The sequence below is a fragment of the Lycium ferocissimum genome, unplaced genomic scaffold (assembly GCF_029784015.1).
Source record: "Lycium ferocissimum isolate CSIRO_LF1 unplaced genomic scaffold, AGI_CSIRO_Lferr_CH_V1 ctg51, whole genome shotgun sequence".
In the NCBI taxonomy this organism is placed as follows: Eukaryota; Viridiplantae; Streptophyta; class Magnoliopsida; order Solanales; family Solanaceae; genus Lycium; species Lycium ferocissimum.
This window is the reverse complement of record NW_026725865.1, coordinates 193,010-213,153: the sequence shown is the minus strand read 5'-3', so window position 1 is coordinate 213,153 and position 20,144 is coordinate 193,010. Positions and strand designations below refer to the sequence as shown.

The 20,144-nt window shown below is 31.6% G+C and overlaps 1 protein-coding gene across 3 annotated transcripts; it reads left to right on the top strand.

Annotated features, from left to right (window-relative positions):
* The first annotated feature begins 7,651 nt into the window (after positions 1-7,651).
* On the top strand, positions 7,652-18,353 carry LOC132044680 (cellulose synthase-like protein G2). Of its 3 annotated transcripts, none has more exons than XM_059435186.1 (9): positions 7,652-8,041; positions 9,404-9,601; positions 13,507-13,593; positions 14,241-14,360; positions 15,039-15,251; positions 15,603-15,702; positions 15,819-15,979; positions 16,779-17,129; positions 17,750-18,353. In XM_059435186.1, the coding sequence occupies exons 1-9, from the start codon at positions 7,655-7,657 to the stop codon at positions 18,293-18,295; spliced, it is 2,163 nt and encodes a 720-aa protein (XP_059291169.1). In that variant the 5' UTR covers positions 7,652-7,654; the 3' UTR covers positions 18,296-18,353. The 3 variants fall into 3 exon arrangements, with proteins under 3 accessions (XP_059291169.1, XP_059291170.1, XP_059291171.1); XM_059435187.1 differs by having other exon boundaries at positions 15,819-15,983; positions 16,783-17,129; XM_059435188.1 differs by lacking the exons at positions 15,603-15,702; positions 15,819-15,979.
* The last annotated feature ends 1,791 nt before the right edge of the window (positions 18,354-20,144 follow it).

Genomic DNA, 20,144 nt, shown 5'->3' with positions numbered 1-20,144 from the left:
TGTAACCACTAAGTTACAACGTATTCTAACGATCTTGAGGAACAAGCTACAAGGTAATAGATATCTTTCCTCTCGTATGATTTAAATTCTTTTATTGGATATCAAATCTTATTAGACTTAGTTCTTATGTCTCATCTTAATTGATTACTTCCAGCTCGTGTGATATAATTTTTTGTCTTTATTTAATATTATCTTACACTACTATAAAATAGTGGGATGGATCTCTATTCTTATTGTGATTCATATTTTCTTGATTCTTTACTTTTTAAACAATAAAATGTCTAGAGAATTTTTGCCAAAGTCTTATGCAGGTATGCATGGTATCGTGTACAACTTCTACTTGTGACTTTTATATGACATTTTCTTTATAAAATACCGAATAATTAACTGAACCGTACCGATACCGAAGAAAAACCGAGATGATGGGACGGTTTTGAAAAGTCTAATTTTGGTTATACAAAATAAAATAACCGAAAAATTGATATTGTATAAATCTTATAAAATAACCGCCCGAACCGTACCATTGACACCCCCACTGCACACAACCAAACAAATTTATAGGAATATTGAGAAGATTTGTTTGGTAATGACAATTTTACACTTTGTATTAGGGGTCCACGACTTCAAATTTATGTTCTTCTCTTGCAGTTTATTCTAAGACTTAATTATAGATTGTTCATAAAATTCAAAGTAAGCAGGAAGTGTTGTGTAATCGAAGAACCATTTGGTGGTAGACGTAAAACTTCTTTGCAGTCCCTCATGAAGATGTCAACTTCAGCAATGATTAACAAAGAAAGTGGTACTTTACTCATTATTTAATTATTCGTTATTTATGATTTTTGAAAATTTGTTTCTACAAATGTTAAGTTAGATGTTACCCATGAAAATGACACTTGAAACCAACATTACTAATCCATGCAAGATATAGTCCATTCTTTAACAATATCCAAACCAGCATTAAGGGGTTGTTTGGTACGAAGACAAGTAATGCTGGGATTATTTTTTATCAAGTGTTTAGTTCATTGTATTAAAAATTAGAGTATAATGTATAATCTAAGTTTGTGTTTGGTTTAAAACTGTACAAAATCTTCTTTACAATTATATCCTTAAATATTTGTGGGATTTTCTATTTCATGTAATTGGGAAAAGGGTTTGAGGGGTAGATTAGTCATTTTAGGGGTCTTATCCAGGTATAGTTAAACCTGATATAAGTAATCCCTTGATTTCCTCGATATTAGATAAGCCTCCATATGATGTATAAGTAATACATATATTAGGTATGATTTCATTGAATTAACCAAACATTGTTTTGGATGGACTAAATTTTAATATAAGGACTATTTTGATTAGTACAGCCTACCAAACTACCCTTAATTGTCATAAATCACATCAACTATCACCTTACAATAGTAGCAACACTTGCAACCACAAAAATAACAATCAGTTCTATGATGTCAACACAACAAATCATGTTGATATATATATATATATATATATATATATATATAAAGTTCCATCCATGTGATATGATTCCATTTTTCTAACAAATAAAACAAACTTTCAATCTCCCTATAAAAGACCTTCTTCTTCAACAAAAAACAGTGTAAAAAGTCAAACAAAAATGGAAACTCTACCTCTAAAAAAGTGCAGTGTCCACAAATTATCAGCCATAATACACAGAACTCACACTTTTCTCCACATATTACAGACTCATAATCTTACAGACTCACTCAATTCAATGCATCTCTCATTTTTACCTTATTAATCCTCTCTTTGCGATAAAGATCAAATATGCCACTGAACTTTGCGAGAAGGATCGAATATACTCATGAACTTTGCAAAATGATCAAATATCCCCTATATAGCTTTTATTTTAATAAAAAAAAAAATTAAAATCTATTTTTTTACTTCCGTCAGCAGAAAATGATATATCTTATCCGTTTGTATATCGACAAGGATATAAATAAGCCGCTTTTTTAAGAAATGGTATATTTGCTCTAAATATTCGGACATTTTTCCAATTAGTTACTTAAAACCCCAATAAGTTACGTTGCCTAAAATTCAGAATCCATAAACTCAAAATCCTAGTTTCGTTTCCATATATTAAAGTTACGACCATGTGATATGATTCCATTTATCTAACAAATAAAACAAACTTATATATTTTAAGCTCCTTATAAAAACCTTCTTCTTCTTCTTCATTTACACCATCTTCTTCAACAGAAAATCATACAAAAAATGGAAACTCTACCTCTACAAAAGTGCAAAATCCACAAATTATCAGCCACAATAAACAGAACTCATACTTTTATTCATTCAATAGCAATACTCTTCATGCTATATTACAGACTCATAATCAATCTCACCACAATTCAAATCTCATTTTTACCTTATTGGTCCCTAATTTTCGCTTCCGAGTTAATTCTCTCCTTCCTCTTTCTCCTAAACTCAGCACATATATGGAAACCGATTTCTCGCTCCATTTCCCCGGAACGATAAACTTTGCGAGAGAGATTAAATATACCTCTGAACTTTGCCAGAAGGATCAAATATATCCATGAACTTTGCTCAAATGATCAAATATACCTCTATGTAGCTTTTATTCTAATAAAAAGTACAAAAATTAATTTAAAATCGATTTTTTCACTTCTGTCGGCTAAAAATGATAGGTCTTAGCCATTTGTGTAATGACAAGAGTATAAATGAGCCACTTTTATAACGGAGGGCATATTTACTCCAGAATTCATAAACTCAAAATTTAGCTCCGTATCTTACTATTATAGTGATGTTTTGTTTTACTTTACTACTATTATAGAAGCCAGAGTCAGAGGAGCTTCCCGTCCAGAGGCTAATTCTAGCATTCACTTAGTAGGAGTTTGGCCATAGAAATTAAAAAAAAAAAAAATCACTTTTTTTTTGGAATTTTGGAGTTGGAGTTGTGTTTGACCATAATTTTTGAAATTGTATTTTTTGTTAAAATGTAGTAATTATTTTGGTTGTGAAAAAAAATAAAAATAATTTTTTCTTGTTTTTGGTATTCCGGAATACAACTTCAAATTGTATTTGAAATTTTTATGGCCAAACGCTGATTTCGAAAAAAGTAAAAAAAAAAAAAATCAAAATAAAGTAAATAATTCATGTGGCCAATCGGGTTCTTAAATTATGTTTAATATTTGCCTAAAAAGTGTTGTATGGGATTTAGGCCTCATTTGTTTTCATTAAGATTAAGACGTCTTAATCTAAATGCGAACATATAAATGATTAAGGCTACAGATTATGTATAATTTATCTATCTTTAAACATAACAATATAAATTTGTAATAATTATACTATTAACTTAATCTAGTACTAACAATAAAAATATTAGAAAAATCTAATTGAAACAAAACAAAATCTTAATTTGTTCCCAAACTGCTCCGCCGTTTCCATCTTCTTCAAAGTCCCCTCTAGCTTTCAATGTCGCAATTCAAAGAGATTTTCTATTTTACAAATCAGGCCCTTCTCGTCTTAATACAAAGAAAATTATGAATCTTTTGTCACATCAAAAAGGTATTTTACTATGTAAAAAGCAAGTCGGTCGAACTCGAAGCAAAAACCAACAATTTTCTTTATGGAGATTTTACAGTCCTTGGTCTTTGGTTATTTTCAATTATAATCAATTCATCGACTCCATTATGCTATTATCCACGTTTGGGTGGTTGTAATTGAATATTAATGGATGGTTCATCCACTGATTCTTCCCTTTTTGAGTCTGGAAGGGATGAATGGTTCAAGCTCTTATGAAAAGGATTATTGGGGAGGAATAGAAAATCTGCACTGCTGTTTACATAACAATCAAGAGTAATCAGGAGAAGAGTTGAAGAAAGAGTTTTGAAAGAAACAGAGAGGCGTGGTCTTTTGCAGAAAAAAAGAACCATTGTGGAAAAGAGAAAAAAAGTTACCTTGTTTTAAGTCTGAACATTTTTCAGACTTTGTCCCAGATCTAAATTATTCAGACCCATTCAGATGTATTAAGACGTTTTAAAAGTAAAAAAGACAAATGCACTTAGGGGTCGTTTGGTAGAAGGGATAAGTTATCCCATATAGATGGGATTAGGTGAGATTAGATGGGATTACTAATCCCACCTTTTATCCCATATAGATGGGATTGGGTGGAATAACAAAGGAGTTATCCCACTAACCAAACATGAGATAATTTGTCTCATGACTAATAATCCAATCCCATCCTATTCCTCCTACCAAAAGATCCCTTAATGGGCTAAAATCTGAATGATTCAGATTCAGACCCCCATTAAGTGCAAACAAATGAGGCGTTCGTAAACCTTGGACTCTTTTGCTGAATTGACTGAAACACCAATGTCTTAATTGCCCAACAAAGGCCATGATGTCAGGGACGCATGTGGATAACCCAGAGTACCATTAAAGTGACACTTTAACCACTGACCTTACATGTGGATGTTAAGGACTCACAACATGAAGTATATGACTCACAGTGAATTTTTTGTTCGAGTTACTATTTAGAGGTAATATAAAATTGTTGAGACTAAATATAATACTAAATTAAATTTGAGAGTTCAATAACGCATAACTGTGATTCATAATATCCATATTTAGATACAGGATTATATTTGAGTTGAAAGTAGATTTGTTTCATATTAATTTTACTTATAGAGCTGCTAAAAAAAATAAAAGTGGGTACCGTTTACTTTGTTGTAGTCAGTTATCTAACAATGTATAACAATCAAATATATTTGTTGTCATTAATTTAAACACCAAATAATTATGTGGAACGAAATGATCACAATCGATAATCTCCAAAAGCAATTCTAACTCAAAGATCAGCCCACCATAATTAAAAATAAAATAGAAGAAAATTTAAAAAATCAATGCATGATATTTAAAAAAATTTAAAAAGCAATGCATGATATTAAAAGCAAATTTAAAAAATAATCAATGCATGATATTAAAATAATATCTGAATAAATTCAAAACAAAGATTAGGCCTTAAAGCAAACCTCAGCCTTAAGGTCTAACTTTTGCCCAAATAGACCTAATTTTGGGCAAATGTTAGGCCTCAAGGTAGAGTTTTCACGAAAGTCTTGCCTTGCGATTTTTTTTTTACTGAGCGGGGGTTCGAATCCAGAACCCGGGATATTTTCGATCATTTTTTTAAGCGAAAGGCAAAAATTAAAGACCAACAATTTGAGGGGCAAAAATTAAAGACCAGTGCGTTTGAAGGGAAATCCGAACAAAACAATGTAAGATAATATAAAATTGGGCCGTGCTTACAAGACGGCTAACCCCACTAATATATACACACACACACACACACATTTTCCCTCTGTTTCAATTTATGTGAACTTATTACTATTTGGGGAGTCTACGAGCTGGCTCTTTGACAACTTTTTCCTTATATTTGAATCATAAAGTATCATGACTTTTAGTATTTTTATGTAGTTTCTAAATATATAAATTTTATTTTTACAAACTTGAAAAATCTATATCAAAATTCATGGTCAAAGTTATAAAGTTTGACCCTCGTACTCCAAAAAGATTCACATTCGAAACGGAGGGAGTATTAAAGTTCCATACATGTGATATGATATAGTGATGTGTACAAATGCATATGCGGCCCCTTAAACTTGTCCTATTTTTTCATTTAGATACTTAAAGTAAATCTTGTTCCTTATGAACCACTGAACTCAAGTCTGAGTGCACCAATTAAACACGAGCTGCTGACACGGCAACTTGCATGTAACTCACTTCAAAGGAGAGCGTGAAGGACCAAGATTGTGTAATTTTTTTCTTTTCCTTCTTCGTCTTCTCTTCCCTTGACAGCCATTTTCATCACAATAACCATCAAATCTTAGTGTTCTGCAGGTGGAATTTGACCACCATAACCTGTAGATGTGTTTCTAATCCTTTTTAATGGAGGTAGAGGGGGACAATCCCTAAAGAGTTCTGGTTAGTGAAGTTATATATGTTAGTATATAGGTCACCCAACGAAGATGGAGTACTTTGTATAGAGCCATGGCAGATCTTCAAATTACATTCCCCATCTACATAAATAAACAAGTATTGGTGTCTTCTTAAATAGATTCTTTGCTTTCAGAAACCATATGGATTGATTTAGAGAAATTCAAAAACTTCCAACTATAAGTAATAAAATGTGCACTGGGTTAAAACATTTTATTTTTATTTCTTTATATACAGGTCTGATACAACTTACACATTAAGGTAAGAGATATGCCCACTATCCTAATGTAAAGGTATCATGAATCTTTTTTAATTTCTCTATCTGAAATCACATTAATATACCAACCAACCAAACAATGCAAAAACAAAATAATCAACAAATTAAAAATGGTTGTATGGCGAGGAGATGAACAAAGGTTGGTTTAGTTTCAATGGTGAAAGGATACGGGGAAGATGAAAATGACGGGAAAACAACTTTTTAAATCAGATTCTTAATTATACGAATTACCACGTGTCATTGTCTCATTGCTGTTATTGTTATGTCAGCCGAGTGTGACACACACGTGTTTTAGTTTTTTACTACCTCAATAACATGTGTCTAATTGGTACATTTTTAACGGAGTTTAGGTCCTCCATAAGCATAAGATATAGTTTAAATGTCTAAATGGAAAAATATGACAAGTTTAAGGGTCACACATGTATTTGGCCTATATATTGAAGTTCCATACATGTGATATGATTTCATTTTTCTAACAAATAAAATAAACTCTCAATCTCCCCATAAAAGACCTTCAGAAAAAAAAACAAAAAAACAAAAAAAAAGAGCAAAACCAAAACAAAAATGGAAACTCTCCTCTACAAAAGTGCAGAGTCCACAAAATTTCAGCCACAATAAACAGAACTCAATACTTTTATTCACTCTAGCAATACTCTTCATGCTATATTGCAGACTCATAATCAATCTCAACGTAATTCAAATCTCATATTTACCTTATTAGTTCCTAATTTTCACTTCCGACTTAATTCTCTCCTTTCTCTTTCTCCTAAACTCAGCACATATATGGAGACCGATTTCTTGTTCAGTTTTTTCGGAAAGTTTGCCGCCGGACAATGAACTTTGCGAGAAGGATCAAATATACTTCTGAATTTTGCGAGAAGGATCAAATGCACTCCTGAACTTTGGGAGAAGGATTGAATATACCCTTCAACTTTGCAAGAATGATCAAATAAACTCATATGGGGCTTTTATTTTAATAAAATAATATAATTTAAAACCGATTTTTTCACTTCCGTCAGTCAAAATGATATATGTGAGTCATTTGTATAACAACAGGAGTACAAATAAGTCAACTTTTTTTTTTAGTAAGAAGCGGAGTTAAGATTTTGAGTTTATGAATGCTAAATTCTAGAGGACTTAACTTATTGGAAAAAAGTTTAAATATACCCAGAATTATACGATTTAGAGCAAATATCCCATCCCAATAAGTTACTTTTTTTTTTCTCTAAAACTGAAATTAATAAACTCAAAATCTTAATTTCTTACTATTGTAGAGAGAGTAAAAGTTCCATTCATGTGATATGATTCCATTTTTCTAACAAACAAAATAAACTTTTAAATTTTAATCCCCCTATAAAAAGACCTTCTTCATCTTCATTTTCACCACCTTCTTCAACAAAAATGGAAACTCTACCTCTACAAAAGTGCACAGAGCACAAATTTTCAGCCACAATAAACAGAACTCACACTTTTATTCACTCAATAGCAATACTCTTCATGCTATATTACAGACTCATAATCAACCTCACCACAATTCACATCTCATTTTTACCTTACTGGTCCCTAATTTTCACTTCCGAGTTAATTCTGTCCTTCCTCTGGTTACTTGACTCAGCAAATATATGGAGACCGGTTTCTCGTTCCGTCTTCCCGGAAAACTTACCGCCGGACGATGAACTTCCGGCGATCGACGTGTTTATTTGTACGGCTGATCCTAAAAAGGAACCAGCGTTAGGTGTTGTTAACACTGTTTTATCGGCCATGGCTATTGATTATCCACCGGAAAAGGTGACTTGTTAATTATCTCTTCAACCCGTCCCAATTCATATGACACCATTTGATTTGACATGGAGTTTAAGAAAGGAGCAATTTACAGGATTGTCCTTCGGTGGGGGTGGTCTATAATTTTTGCCCCTCAAAATGGTGGTTTTTAACTTTTGCCCATCGCTGAAATTCTGCCTGAAGGCAGAAGTTACACGTGGACAAAATTTGTAAATTTCTGGCATATGTAAATTCTGCCTTACAATTTTTTTTTATTGAGTTGGGGTTTGAACCTACAATCTCGGGCATTAGGTGAAGGGCAAAATTCAAAAATTAAAGACCACTCCAAATGAAGGTCAATGCACGCAAAGATAAGTTAAGAAAGAAAGGAAGAGTTTTGAAATGTATAGTTTAAAATAAGTCTTATATAAATGTGTGGCTGTAATTATTTCTAAATATATAAATATAACATTTTTTTTTTGGAATAGATTAAAAAGGAAATGATGCCACATAAATTGCAAACAGAGGGAGTACTATTCTTAACCACATCTGAACTTCTGTGTGTATGGCATAATAGAAAACCATTATTTTCCTATTGAAAATGTTTAGCGGCTATTTTCACAAATATTTTATTTGAATTGTAGGGATAGTGTTTAATTTTCACACGGTAAAATTAGGAAGTTTCTAACCTTTTTTTAATGGGAACATGTTTCTCCCCATTCGTTTTTTCAGTAAGGTGATTCAAAGAGGAATGAAGTGAAAAAATCACGTAACAATAAATTTTCAACTGATTTGCGGTGGAAAAAGTCTCTTATTTCTATTAGTGTGTGACACGTTTTGCTTTTCGAGATTCAAACTGAATGAACTTCTATCAATATTTTAAGATGTATTTTTTTACTAAATTGATATGAGAAAAGTTGCAACTTATATTCTCTCCTTCCTCTTTCTCCTAAACTCGGATATATAAATTTTAATCTTAAAATATTGAGTTAATTTAATCCAATTTAGTTTCAAAAAGTTAGTTTAAAAAATATTGAGTTAATTTAATCCAATTTAGTTTCAAAAAGTTAATATAAAATATTGACTATTGAAAAGCAAAAAATTTCACATAAGTTGAGATGAAGAGAGTAATTCAAGCGTATTTTTGACCATTAACTTTATAAAGTATGCACATGAAATACAAATCGATTTTTCTTCTTCTTAAATTGTTGAGGTGCGTTTCAATACCGATAGTCGTATGAAACTCGCGAAAAAGTAATACCAGTGGTTCTGACTTTACTTTTCTCGTTTTCTTTGACTGTTAAGTTTGTCTCAGTAGTAAGTGATACTAATATTTAACAAGTTTGGATTTAATTTAGTTTTCAAATATATAAATTTTAATCTTAATAGGTGACGGTGTATCTATCCGATGACGGCAGTTCGGTTTTAACGTTGTGTGCGATACATGAAGCGTGGAAATTTGGGGAACTGTGGATCCCATTTTGTAAGGAATTTGGTGTGAAGAGGATTTGCCCTGACGTATTTTTTCAAGCAATTGATGAAATTAATGGCAGCAAAGAGTACTTGCAGGAAATAGAAAAAGTTCAGGTCAGTGGCGCAATGAAAAAAAATTACTCCCTCTGTTTCAATTTATACGTGAATTCATTATCGATTTGAAAATAATTTATCTTTATGATGTTTTATAGCAATGCTAGTGGCGCTTGCCCGTGCTAAGCACGTGCCCAATGTTCTAACAGTAAAACAAAATTATTATGGATCATATACTTTCTTAATTTTTAATTTATGCACATTTATTTCTAAAAAAAAATAAATTAACTTAAACTATTTTTGTTGCCTATAATGAGAAACTTTTATATCCGAACAAGTTATAAAGTATTAAACATTACACGTTTCAAAAGTTATATGAATGTTATTGATTTGATTCCTCTTCATTATATTTTTCTCTGTTTTCTCAAGTGCATGCTTGGATGACACTGATGTTTTAAATTTTAAAGGCTTATATTAAATTGACTTAAACAGACATTCTAACCACAATTAAGAACTTATCTTAAGAAATTACTCTTCAGGATAATCTTAACTTCCAAAAATTTAGCCACATATTAATATCATTATTTTCAATGGTAATTTTTGACATCTAGTATAAAATTTCTTAATGAAATGAGATCTTGTACGTTAATAATAATTATACATTTTTTTGCTTGTTAATCGGAAAAAAAAATATCATCTCCCGAATTTCTTTTGGCAACTTACCTCTGTAAATTAAAATCAAAATATAGTATTTGTTATTTGAGGGTTTCTGACTAATTTTATAAGCTTAATTTATGGAAAAATCCCTCTGGTTTATGAGCAAAAGAAACAAAAGGATGGTTTCAAATATCAATAAAGAATTCATTTTATAAACCGTTTTATAATCGGGTAAATCATCTGCCCATTCAACCAAAGTGTGATGATGCTCCTTACATGTTACATGCTTGCACGATATAAGTATATGGCCGCCTAAGTATATTAATCAGAAGGTTAGTAAAAAAGAGGCAGAGAATGTGATAAAGCCATTGCAATATATAAAAAGGGATGCAATATGATTTTATTTACGAAACTATACAGAGGGATCTGAAGTAATAAAAGGGACAACCAAGGGCAAAATCTAACCTGCAAAAATAGGAGTGTACGTGGGAGCCACTGCAATAATAGACATCACAAAATTATAAAAAGTAGAAATCAGCAGAGAAAATAAGATCTCTTGGCCTTTTACAATTTGAATAGAAGAAAATGTCTTTTTTAGTTCTCTTATGTGTTTTTTTTTTCAAATCTCTTGTGTGAAAAAAATGAAGATCTTTTGTAAAAAGATCATAAAACTAAAAAAGATTTATAATGGGCCAAAAATCCATTTCTCCCCAGCTGAGCTGCCTGGTTATTCCCACTTATATATTAGTAGTAGATAGTAAATAGTCAGGGGCTGACCCATGTGTTAAGTTTTGTTTTGGTGCTCGGGCACCAATTAACGGTGGCGGATATTGTACGTAGACATATAGAAAATATTGAAGTTTTGATATAAAATAATAAATAGTATCGACGAGGCAATAAAAGATCTTGGTGTTCTAGTTAAAGGGGTGTAAGCTTTAGGTTAAGCCATGGAGTTGATTGAATCCTGGGTCCGTCACTGATGTATAGCCACACAAAATATATATGACTCTACACCATAAGCTTAAAAGTTTTCTTTTGTTTCTTAAACTCCGTGTTCAGTCAAATAGGTTCACATAAATTGATACGGAAGGAGGATAAAAATATTCAAAATTTAATATATTAGTTTGTCCCAATTTATGTGGTACAATTTTTTGTTTGTATAAAAAAGAATGCACCTTTCAATATTTAGAAATAATTTAACTTATGAGATGATTTACATTCATACAAATTTTTAAGGCTTATTTTGTACCACAAATTTCAAATGTTTTCATTTATTTCTTAAACTCCGTGTGTAGACAATTAGTCACATAAATTGGTGGAGAATGTATATATAGTAACTTTACCTTAATACATAATGTAAATATATTATATATAATCAGGATAATTTTCGGATCAAAAGTATCTGACTACTCTTCAATCCTTGTTGTATATGCTTTATTTTCAAGATCATAAATTCACATTTAATAGAACGTTTTCAGAATGACCTATAGTATAAAAGATTTTTACACTATCTTAAACTAAAAAATTATTAACATTATCAGGGCACAAACAAGTCTCTCTTTAATAATATTGATTGTTACTCAAGAATAAATAGTAACTTTGAAATAACATGTTAAATTATACCGATAATACAAAAATTCATTACATGACAATGCATATAACTTAAATCTTTTGAAATATATGCATTGACAATATAAATATTTTAATGAAGTTTAACATATATATTCGTCGGGTTGCCTTTACATGTTATATCAAAACATCTAGCTTATGTTCAAAATTATAAATTTTACTCTTTATGAAGGTTACATGAAGATAAAAAAATTGTGACTTGATAATATAAATTTATTTATATATTAACGTATAAAAATACTACTCATTTTTGTGATATGAGTGTATTGACACTTGTTTTAGCAGGTTACTATTTTATTTACAAATTACTAATTTTTTATATGACTTCTCAAAAAAAAAAAATGAGTTGACAAACCAGAGGTGGAGCCAGAATTTGAAACTTGTGGATTCGAAGTTCTAATTCTTTAAAGTTACTGGATTCTACCTTAATAATTTGTACATAGTTGATAAATTTTTTTAATACAAATACATGAAACGTAACTAAAGCTACTGAGTTTGACCAAACCCACGCCCGAAGGACTAGATTCCTATTTTATAATTAATTTAATTATATTATCTCTTCAACTTTTAAAAAATATATTCTTCACCACATCTTAACTTTCGTGTGTATGGAAAACACTGTATCTGCAGAAAGTGTAAAAAAAGAGCAGCCCGGTGCACTAAGCTCCCGCTATGCGTGGGGTTCGGAGAAGGGTCGGACCACAAGAGTCTATTGTACGCAGCCTTACCTTGCATTTTGCGTACAATACCTCCGCATTTTGCGTACAATAGACCCCGTCTTTTTTACACTTTCGGCCCTTTTCCATACACCGCGAAAGTTAAGATGTGGTGAAGAATATATTTTTTAAAAGTTGAAGAGATAATATAATTAAATTAATTATAAAATAGGAATCTAGTCCTTCGGTCGTGGGGTTCGATCGAACTCAGTAGCTTTAGTGTATGTACTAAAATATCTGACACTAATCTAATAAAGTAGTACTAGTACTTTTAACTTTACTTTTTTCATTTTTTATAGTTAGTTTGTCTCAGTGCTAAGTGATAATATTAATTAAATAAGTACAGATTTAATTTGCTTTATTATTATTATTATTATTATTATTATTATTGTTATTATTGTTATTATTATCATCACACATTATCATTATCATCATATCCTTTAGAGAATCTTTTAGAAATAATAAGTTTGTGCAGAAAGCAAGCAGTAAAAAACTTTAACATTGTAGATGTAGAGTTTTGTCAGTTATTGATTAAACAAGTAGGGATTTTATTTGGTTTGTCATTATTTTTCAGAGAATCTTTTAGAAATGATAAGTTTGTGCCGAAAGTAATGCAGTAAAAAACTTAATTTAACCTTGTAGAGTTTACTAAAGTTGGAGCTTTATAATGCACTTCGTAACATTTGTTTCTCCGTTTTTAAAAAAATGATATTATTTCTTTATTAGTCCGCTAAAAAATTCACTAGCTCTTTATTTGCTTTGGTTAGTACATTACTTTTAGTGTTGATTTCTCTTTATTATGGAAACCCAATGTTTTTTACACGACGTTTAAATACATAGGTAGAAAATCATAAATTTTCAATAAATATTAAATTTGAACTCATTATTTTTTAAAGTATAACGAATTGATACTAAAATTCCTAAAGGTCGAATTCATTTGATAGTTAGCATCTGTGTACGCAGAAAGAGTACGAGAAGTTCAAGGAGCAGTTGAAGAAAGCTCAAGAAAATGGAGGGACAGAGGAAAGACACTTTGGTCCAAATATTGAGGTACATTTTCACCTTAGTAATTAAAATTAAAGTGAATATAAATGTATGTATAGAATATATATCTCGTGCATTCATTAATTTGATATAAATATCGGCTACGAATAAATTTTTATGCTTATCCTTGGCAACAGTTCATATTTACAGAGCAAAAACACCTCCAAATGGAGGATAGTTGCCTCACTAAAGCTCTCAATGGAAGTACATTTTCTTTATATCACATGCTATATTAGCTTGTCATAATCAAATAATAATAAAAAGTTGATATACATACTCGTGACTCATGATCAAGTGATTTAAAAAAAAAAAAAAAAAAACATATGTGGTGTTTTATTTGGTCACGTGCAGCGTATCTGAACAAAAAGTTTCCTTAAATTCTTACGGATGACTGATTAGAATCAAATCACAAGATTGCATATATAATTACAGACAAACAAAACATCAGTCTCATCAAACTATTTAAGGTTTGTTTGGATTGTGAACAAGCTAAATAATGAAATTATAACACGGGGATTAAATAATGACATAATTATTTATTAGATTATATTTTAGTGATAGATGTTTGGTTCATCAGAAATTTCACGTTTTTTTTTTTTTTCATTGTCTTAAATTTTTATTAACATTATTGCCTATATGTTCTTGTCTTGCAGATAATAGGGCAGAGAGGCAAAAATAATGGCAAAGCTAAAATACCATCTCTTGTTTATGTTTCAAGGGAGAAAAATCCTTCTCATCCTCACCATTTCAAAGCCGGAGCTCTCAATGTTCTTGTACAACTCTGTTTACATTTTTCATGAATAGCTACTACCTCGTTTCAATTTATGTATCTTACTTTACTTTTTAATTGGTTAAAAAAATTACTTCTTACACTATAGTATATCTTTTATTATAAGATTCCTAGCCCGCTTTACCCTTTATAACGCTCTCTTACATGAATTACATGACATGCATATTTAAGATTACAAGTTTTAAAAGCCTTCTTTAAATTTATATTCTTAAACTTCGTATCCGGCCAACGACCATGCATAAAATGAAATGGAGAGAGTATTTTATTTTTTTTGGTTTATGAAGACCTCTGTTATGTTGCTACTAGCAAATGCCACTACTTTTGGTTTTGGATTTCCCAAATCATTCCCTATAGAATCACGAGTTGGAGCAGTCACTCATGCTTGTGTCAGTGTAGGTCATGCCTACATTACACCCGCTTGGGTGTGGGCTTTGGCCCTTCCCCCAACCCCATGTGAGGGCTAGATGTTTCGTGCATCATTCTTTCCACAAGAGATTTTGACCATTTCTTTTTCATGATCCTTTGATAAAGACTCTTTATTATAAACAGGAGGCAAAACTAATAAACATTTCTCCAGTATTAACTTGTTTTATTTTTCTTATTTATTTTTATTAATTTTTTGGAAATGTGACTCTGTAATTAATGGTTCTTTTTTGTGCAGCTTAGAGTATCTGGGATAATAAGTAACTCCCCTTACATATTAATGTTGGATTGTGATATGCACTCCAATGATCCTTCTTCAGCTAGACAAGCAATGTGCTTTCACCTTGATCCCAAAATCTCTCCCTCACTTGCTTTTGTTCAGTTTCCTCAAAGATTTCACAACATTAGCAAGAAAGATATTTATGATTCTGCCTTAAGAGCTGTTTTTGTGGTAAGTAATTCATATCTCTACATTATTTATGCACGGATGGTGTAAAAAAATATTCACATAATCAGGTAATAAACCTACAAAAGATAAAAGTTCAATGAGTTAAGGTTATATATATAGTTAGTATAACAAATTTTCTGCTAGAAACACGCATCTTTTTCACAAAATATTGACAGAATTTGCAGAAAATATGCTCGTCAGAAACATTTCCGACGGATATCCATTAGAAATCTCAAATTCCCGACAACGTTTTGACGGGAACATCCGTGGAAACTCTGTAAATGTCTAGTAAATATATATGAAACACTTGATGTATAACTAAGATTTTGATTTGTTACTATGTATATATATTAGCTCAAGTGGCCAGGGATGGATGGGCTCATAGGACCTATATTGTCTGGTTCATGCCTTTATATGAAGAGGAAGGCTCTGTATGGGAATGCTACACACAATGGTATTCCTCAAATTACAAAAATGTTCCCTAATAAATTGTTGGGCATTAATTTGTCCCTTGAAAAAGTTCTCCTATAAACTCTGTAGTAATCACAATTCTTTAACTTGTTTAATCAGACATGGATCTTAGTGAGATGAAGAAGTGTTTTGGTCCCTCAAATGAGTTCCTAAATACTCTTAAAAGCACTAATCATAAGGAATTTGCTGACAATAAGATTCAAGAAGCAAAAATTTTAGCCTCTTGCACCTATGAACAGGATTCACAATGGGGAGAGCAGGCAAGTCCATCATCAATTCTATCAACTCTATCCTTTCCAATTTATGTGGCATAATTTGATTGGATACGAAACACAAAAAATAAAGAAAGGCTTTTGAAGTTTATGATTGTAAACATGTATATGCTACTTCCTTTTTTCCAATTTATGTTCTGCACTTTCTATCTAGTTTGTTCTATTCTATCCTAAAAAGAATGATTTTGTTTAGTCTGTCATATTCTCAATATTTAGAAATACTTTTTTTTATAATTGTGGTTCCGGGCCAGCCTGCACGCATTTCATAATTATAAGGTTATCTACTACCTCCCATCAAAGACAAGTACTGGGTAAAATCTGTCCACCAAGGCTTTGACAGATAAGAAGACACCACCTAGTATTTTCGCCTCGCTGGATTTGAACATGAGAACCCATAGTTCTCAACCCACTTCCTTAACCATTAAGTCACACACTCACACCCTTGGGTGCATATTTAGAAACAATTTAACTTTAAACTTCTCATTTCATCCTTGATGAGATGATCTACCCACATATATATATCTATGGCTTGTTTTAGACCACAAATTTCAAAAGTCTTTTCTTAAATTCCATGTTCAGTGCAAAGTGCATCACATAAAATGGGACAGAGGGAGTATGGGACCTTATGCTATACAAGCATGTCATTGGGGATAAAAAAAAAGGTGTCATTTTCGAAAAGGACTAAAAAAGATAGTGCCACTTAAAATGGAACGGAGGGAGTAATTAACTTCTCTTATTCTATCATATTTGTGCTAACTTTGATCGATTGGCTTCATTATACATGTAGATAGGATTCATGTACCATTCAGTGGTGGAAGACTACCTCACAAGTTTCATTTTGCATTGCAAAGGCTGGAAATCTGTCTTTTACAACCCCACAAGGCCAGCATTTTTAGGCAGTGCAACAACAAATTTGAATGACACATTAGTTCAAGGCACAAGATGGAGTTCTGGTCTAACTGAAGTTTTGTTCTCAAGATTTTGTCCACTCATCTATGGCTTGAAATCAAGAATGCCTCTTCTTGAATGCATGTGTTATTCTTACCTTGCTGCTCAGCCTCTCTATTGCTTCCCAGTTTGGTTTTTGGCTATCATTCCTCAGCTTTGTCTCCTGAATGGCATTCCCATTTACCCTAAGGTAAGAAAAAATATGATCATTATCAAGATTTAACTTATTATATACGCTGATAGCGCAAAAATATTTAAACGATCGGTTTATTTTAATGTGTCGTAGCAGGTAACCACCTCTTTATTTTCTGAGTTCTGAATCCCCCACTTTTTACAGATGGGTGCCAATGGTTATCTTCTAATATGTATGATCTAATAGTGTCTAAGTTTCGTTGGACTGTTAGCATATAGAAGTTAAATTCAAATCTTAATAGATTTAACTTATATACACCAAGAGTCTATGTTGTTCAGACTCTTAAATATGCCACCGGATCCTCCAAAAGTAGTGTATTTATGGACGATCCAACACGATTCTGGTAACAATTTTGGAGAGTTCGAGCAACATAGTTGACAATATAATTTTTTTGCACTATCACTATATTTCAATATGTTGTGACAGGTAACCTGCCTTATTTTCTTGGTTACTAATCCCACTTCCGTTGAACGACTACCTGCAATTACCGTTTAGGTTACTTGATAGTGATAAATTTTCATTTTAGTGTATAGAAGTTAAACTCTTAACTTTTGATTACCCAAAGACAATTAATTCTTAGAAGATAGACTTCATAGAAACTACTATTATTTTCACAGGTCTCAAGTCCATGGTTCATTGTATATTCTTTTCTTTTCGTGTCAACACTTTCCAAATACTTATGGGATGTTGTCCACTCTGGAGGAACAATGAGAGCATGGTGGAATGAATGGAGGGTATGGATGATAAAGTCAATAACAGCTTATTTCTATGGAACTTTGGATGCAATCTTGAAGTTAATTGGCTTTAGAAAAGCAAGTTTTTTGCCGACAAATAAGGTTGTTGATGATGAAAGATTGAAGAGATACCAAATGGGAATTTATGATTTTCAAGCATCTAAAATGCTAATAGTCCCTTTGGTTACATTAGTCATATTGAATATGATTTCCTTCATTTGGGGAACTGGAAAAGTGATTTTTGAAGGGAGATTTCGAGATTTTTTTGGTCAAGTGTTCCTCTCATTTTTCATCTTGATGGTGAATTATCCTATAATTGAAGGGATGATATTGAGGAAAGACAAAGGAAGCATTCCACTCTTTGTGACTTTTTTGTCTATTTTGCTGTCTTTTCCTCTCTTGTTCCTTGGTTCTATTTTTCTAATGTAAGATGATATATTTAGCTTAAGATAGACAATATATTTATTGATCTCTATTTTTCACTTCAGGCTTATCTCATTTAAGTAGTACTGCATGCTCATTTTAACTGTATGTATATACTATAAGATCACTTCAGGAGCACATACAAGGCGAGAAAAAAGGTTCATATAGCTCATGCTGGATTAATCATATTCTGAGTCTAAACATTAATGAATCTATTTGAAGTGGCCCATTCGAATTAGAGAAGCCCATGTATGAACAATGTCGCATTCACGATCTCTTTTCACCACGATATAATATGTATTAGTGTGTCATTTCTAACTCTTTTGGTGATAGACATTTATGTATACATAAACTGTAGGGTCCGCCTCTGGCTCCACCAATTATCAAATGGATTGTAATAGAATTCCGAATTTGAACCCATAATGTTCGAACCTTGGATTCGCCTCTGACTCCATCAATAACATTTTACAACATAAAGACACCACACATAACAACTGCAAGTGTATATTATTTGTGATAACAAAATAAACTACACCAAAACATCACTAGAATGTTTAGAGGAGCTAGATCATCAACATCAATCTTTCAAGAAGTAACTTCAAGATTGCTAGTGCTCTTCAATATTGCGCAAAATCTTTAGTTTCATTCAAATGCACAATACACTTTATATTCAATGTGGCCTTAAACATGTATCGTAATATCTATGTGACCATAAAAATTTCTCATCAAGGATAAATGACAAGTGTACGTATGACGTTGATTGTTTCCAAATTCAAAAGTGTGTCAATATTTTTAGAACTTATTAATAATAAAGTAGTGTCACATAAATTAAAACAGAGAAAGTAATCATTAATGTAAACCTACCCTACTCTCTCTAGTCCTAGTTGTCTCCCATAGAGCCTTCACAATATCTGATACGATCAGAAAATGGATTATTCCTTCCGTTTCATTTTATGTGATGTTATGTAATTGGCATGAAGTTTCAGGAGATAACCAAAAAAAAAAAAAAAAAAATTAAATTCTTACCTAACCTATAAGGGATAAAGTGTATTGTGTCTGTACACTCTTTAGTTTCATTTGAATAATCCTTCATAGAGTTGGCTATAGCTCCTTATTAATTGTGGCAGAGCTCAACGGTTTGGTTCACCTATAAGAATAGATATGGGAAGAAATATAGCTTAATTAATTAGATGTCATTAAATCTTGACCTAAATTAATTAAACCTTCTTATATTAATATACAAAGACAGGATACCATTAAAAAATATCTTACATTTTTTTTTTTTTTTGCTTTGCAAGATGCCATCAACAGCAAATTTAACAGAGATGCAATGGTCAAGTGGTCTTTGTGATTGTTTTGATGATCCCATCAACTGTATGTTTTTTTGTGTGTGTTTCATCATTGCAAATTTCATTTTTCTTAAATAAATTAAAACATCTTTCTTTTTAATTTGCTAAATATTCTTGATTCTTTGAAGGTGTGGCTACTTGTTTTTTCCCTTGCCTCACCATGGGGGAGAATGCTGAGATTATATCAAAAGGAGAAACATGTAAGTTTGCTCTTCTTTCCTTGTCATTTTTTTGGGTTAGTGACGCTTATGACTTAAGTGGTGGGGTGGTAAGTCGTATTTGGCAGGGAGCACTTTACTGTCAAAGTGAGATTTTTCGATAGGTGAAATACATAAACAAGCCCTCAAACTTGGCCTCAGTTGACAAGTATGCCCTCCTATTTTGGGTGTGCACAAGTAGGCACTTCAAGTTGTATAAAGTTGAACAGGTAAACACAAATACTGACGTGACACATAAATTTTGACGGTGTCTAGATGATCATTTTGTAAGTTATCAACTGACAAAGT

Excerpts from the sequence above, each read along its gene's own strand:
- LOC132044680 (XM_059435186.1), top strand. The coding sequence starts at position 7,655 with ATGGAAACTCTACCTCTACAAAAGTGCACAGAGCACAAATTTTCAGCC. Across the intron at positions 13,594-14,240 it reads ACTTTGGTCCAAATATTGAG|ATAATAGGGCAGAGAGGCAA; the intron begins GTACATTTTCAC and ends CTTGTCTTGCAG. Across the intron at positions 15,703-15,818 it reads TGGGAATGCTACACACAATG|ACATGGATCTTAGTGAGATG; the intron begins GTATTCCTCAAA and ends TTGTTTAATCAG.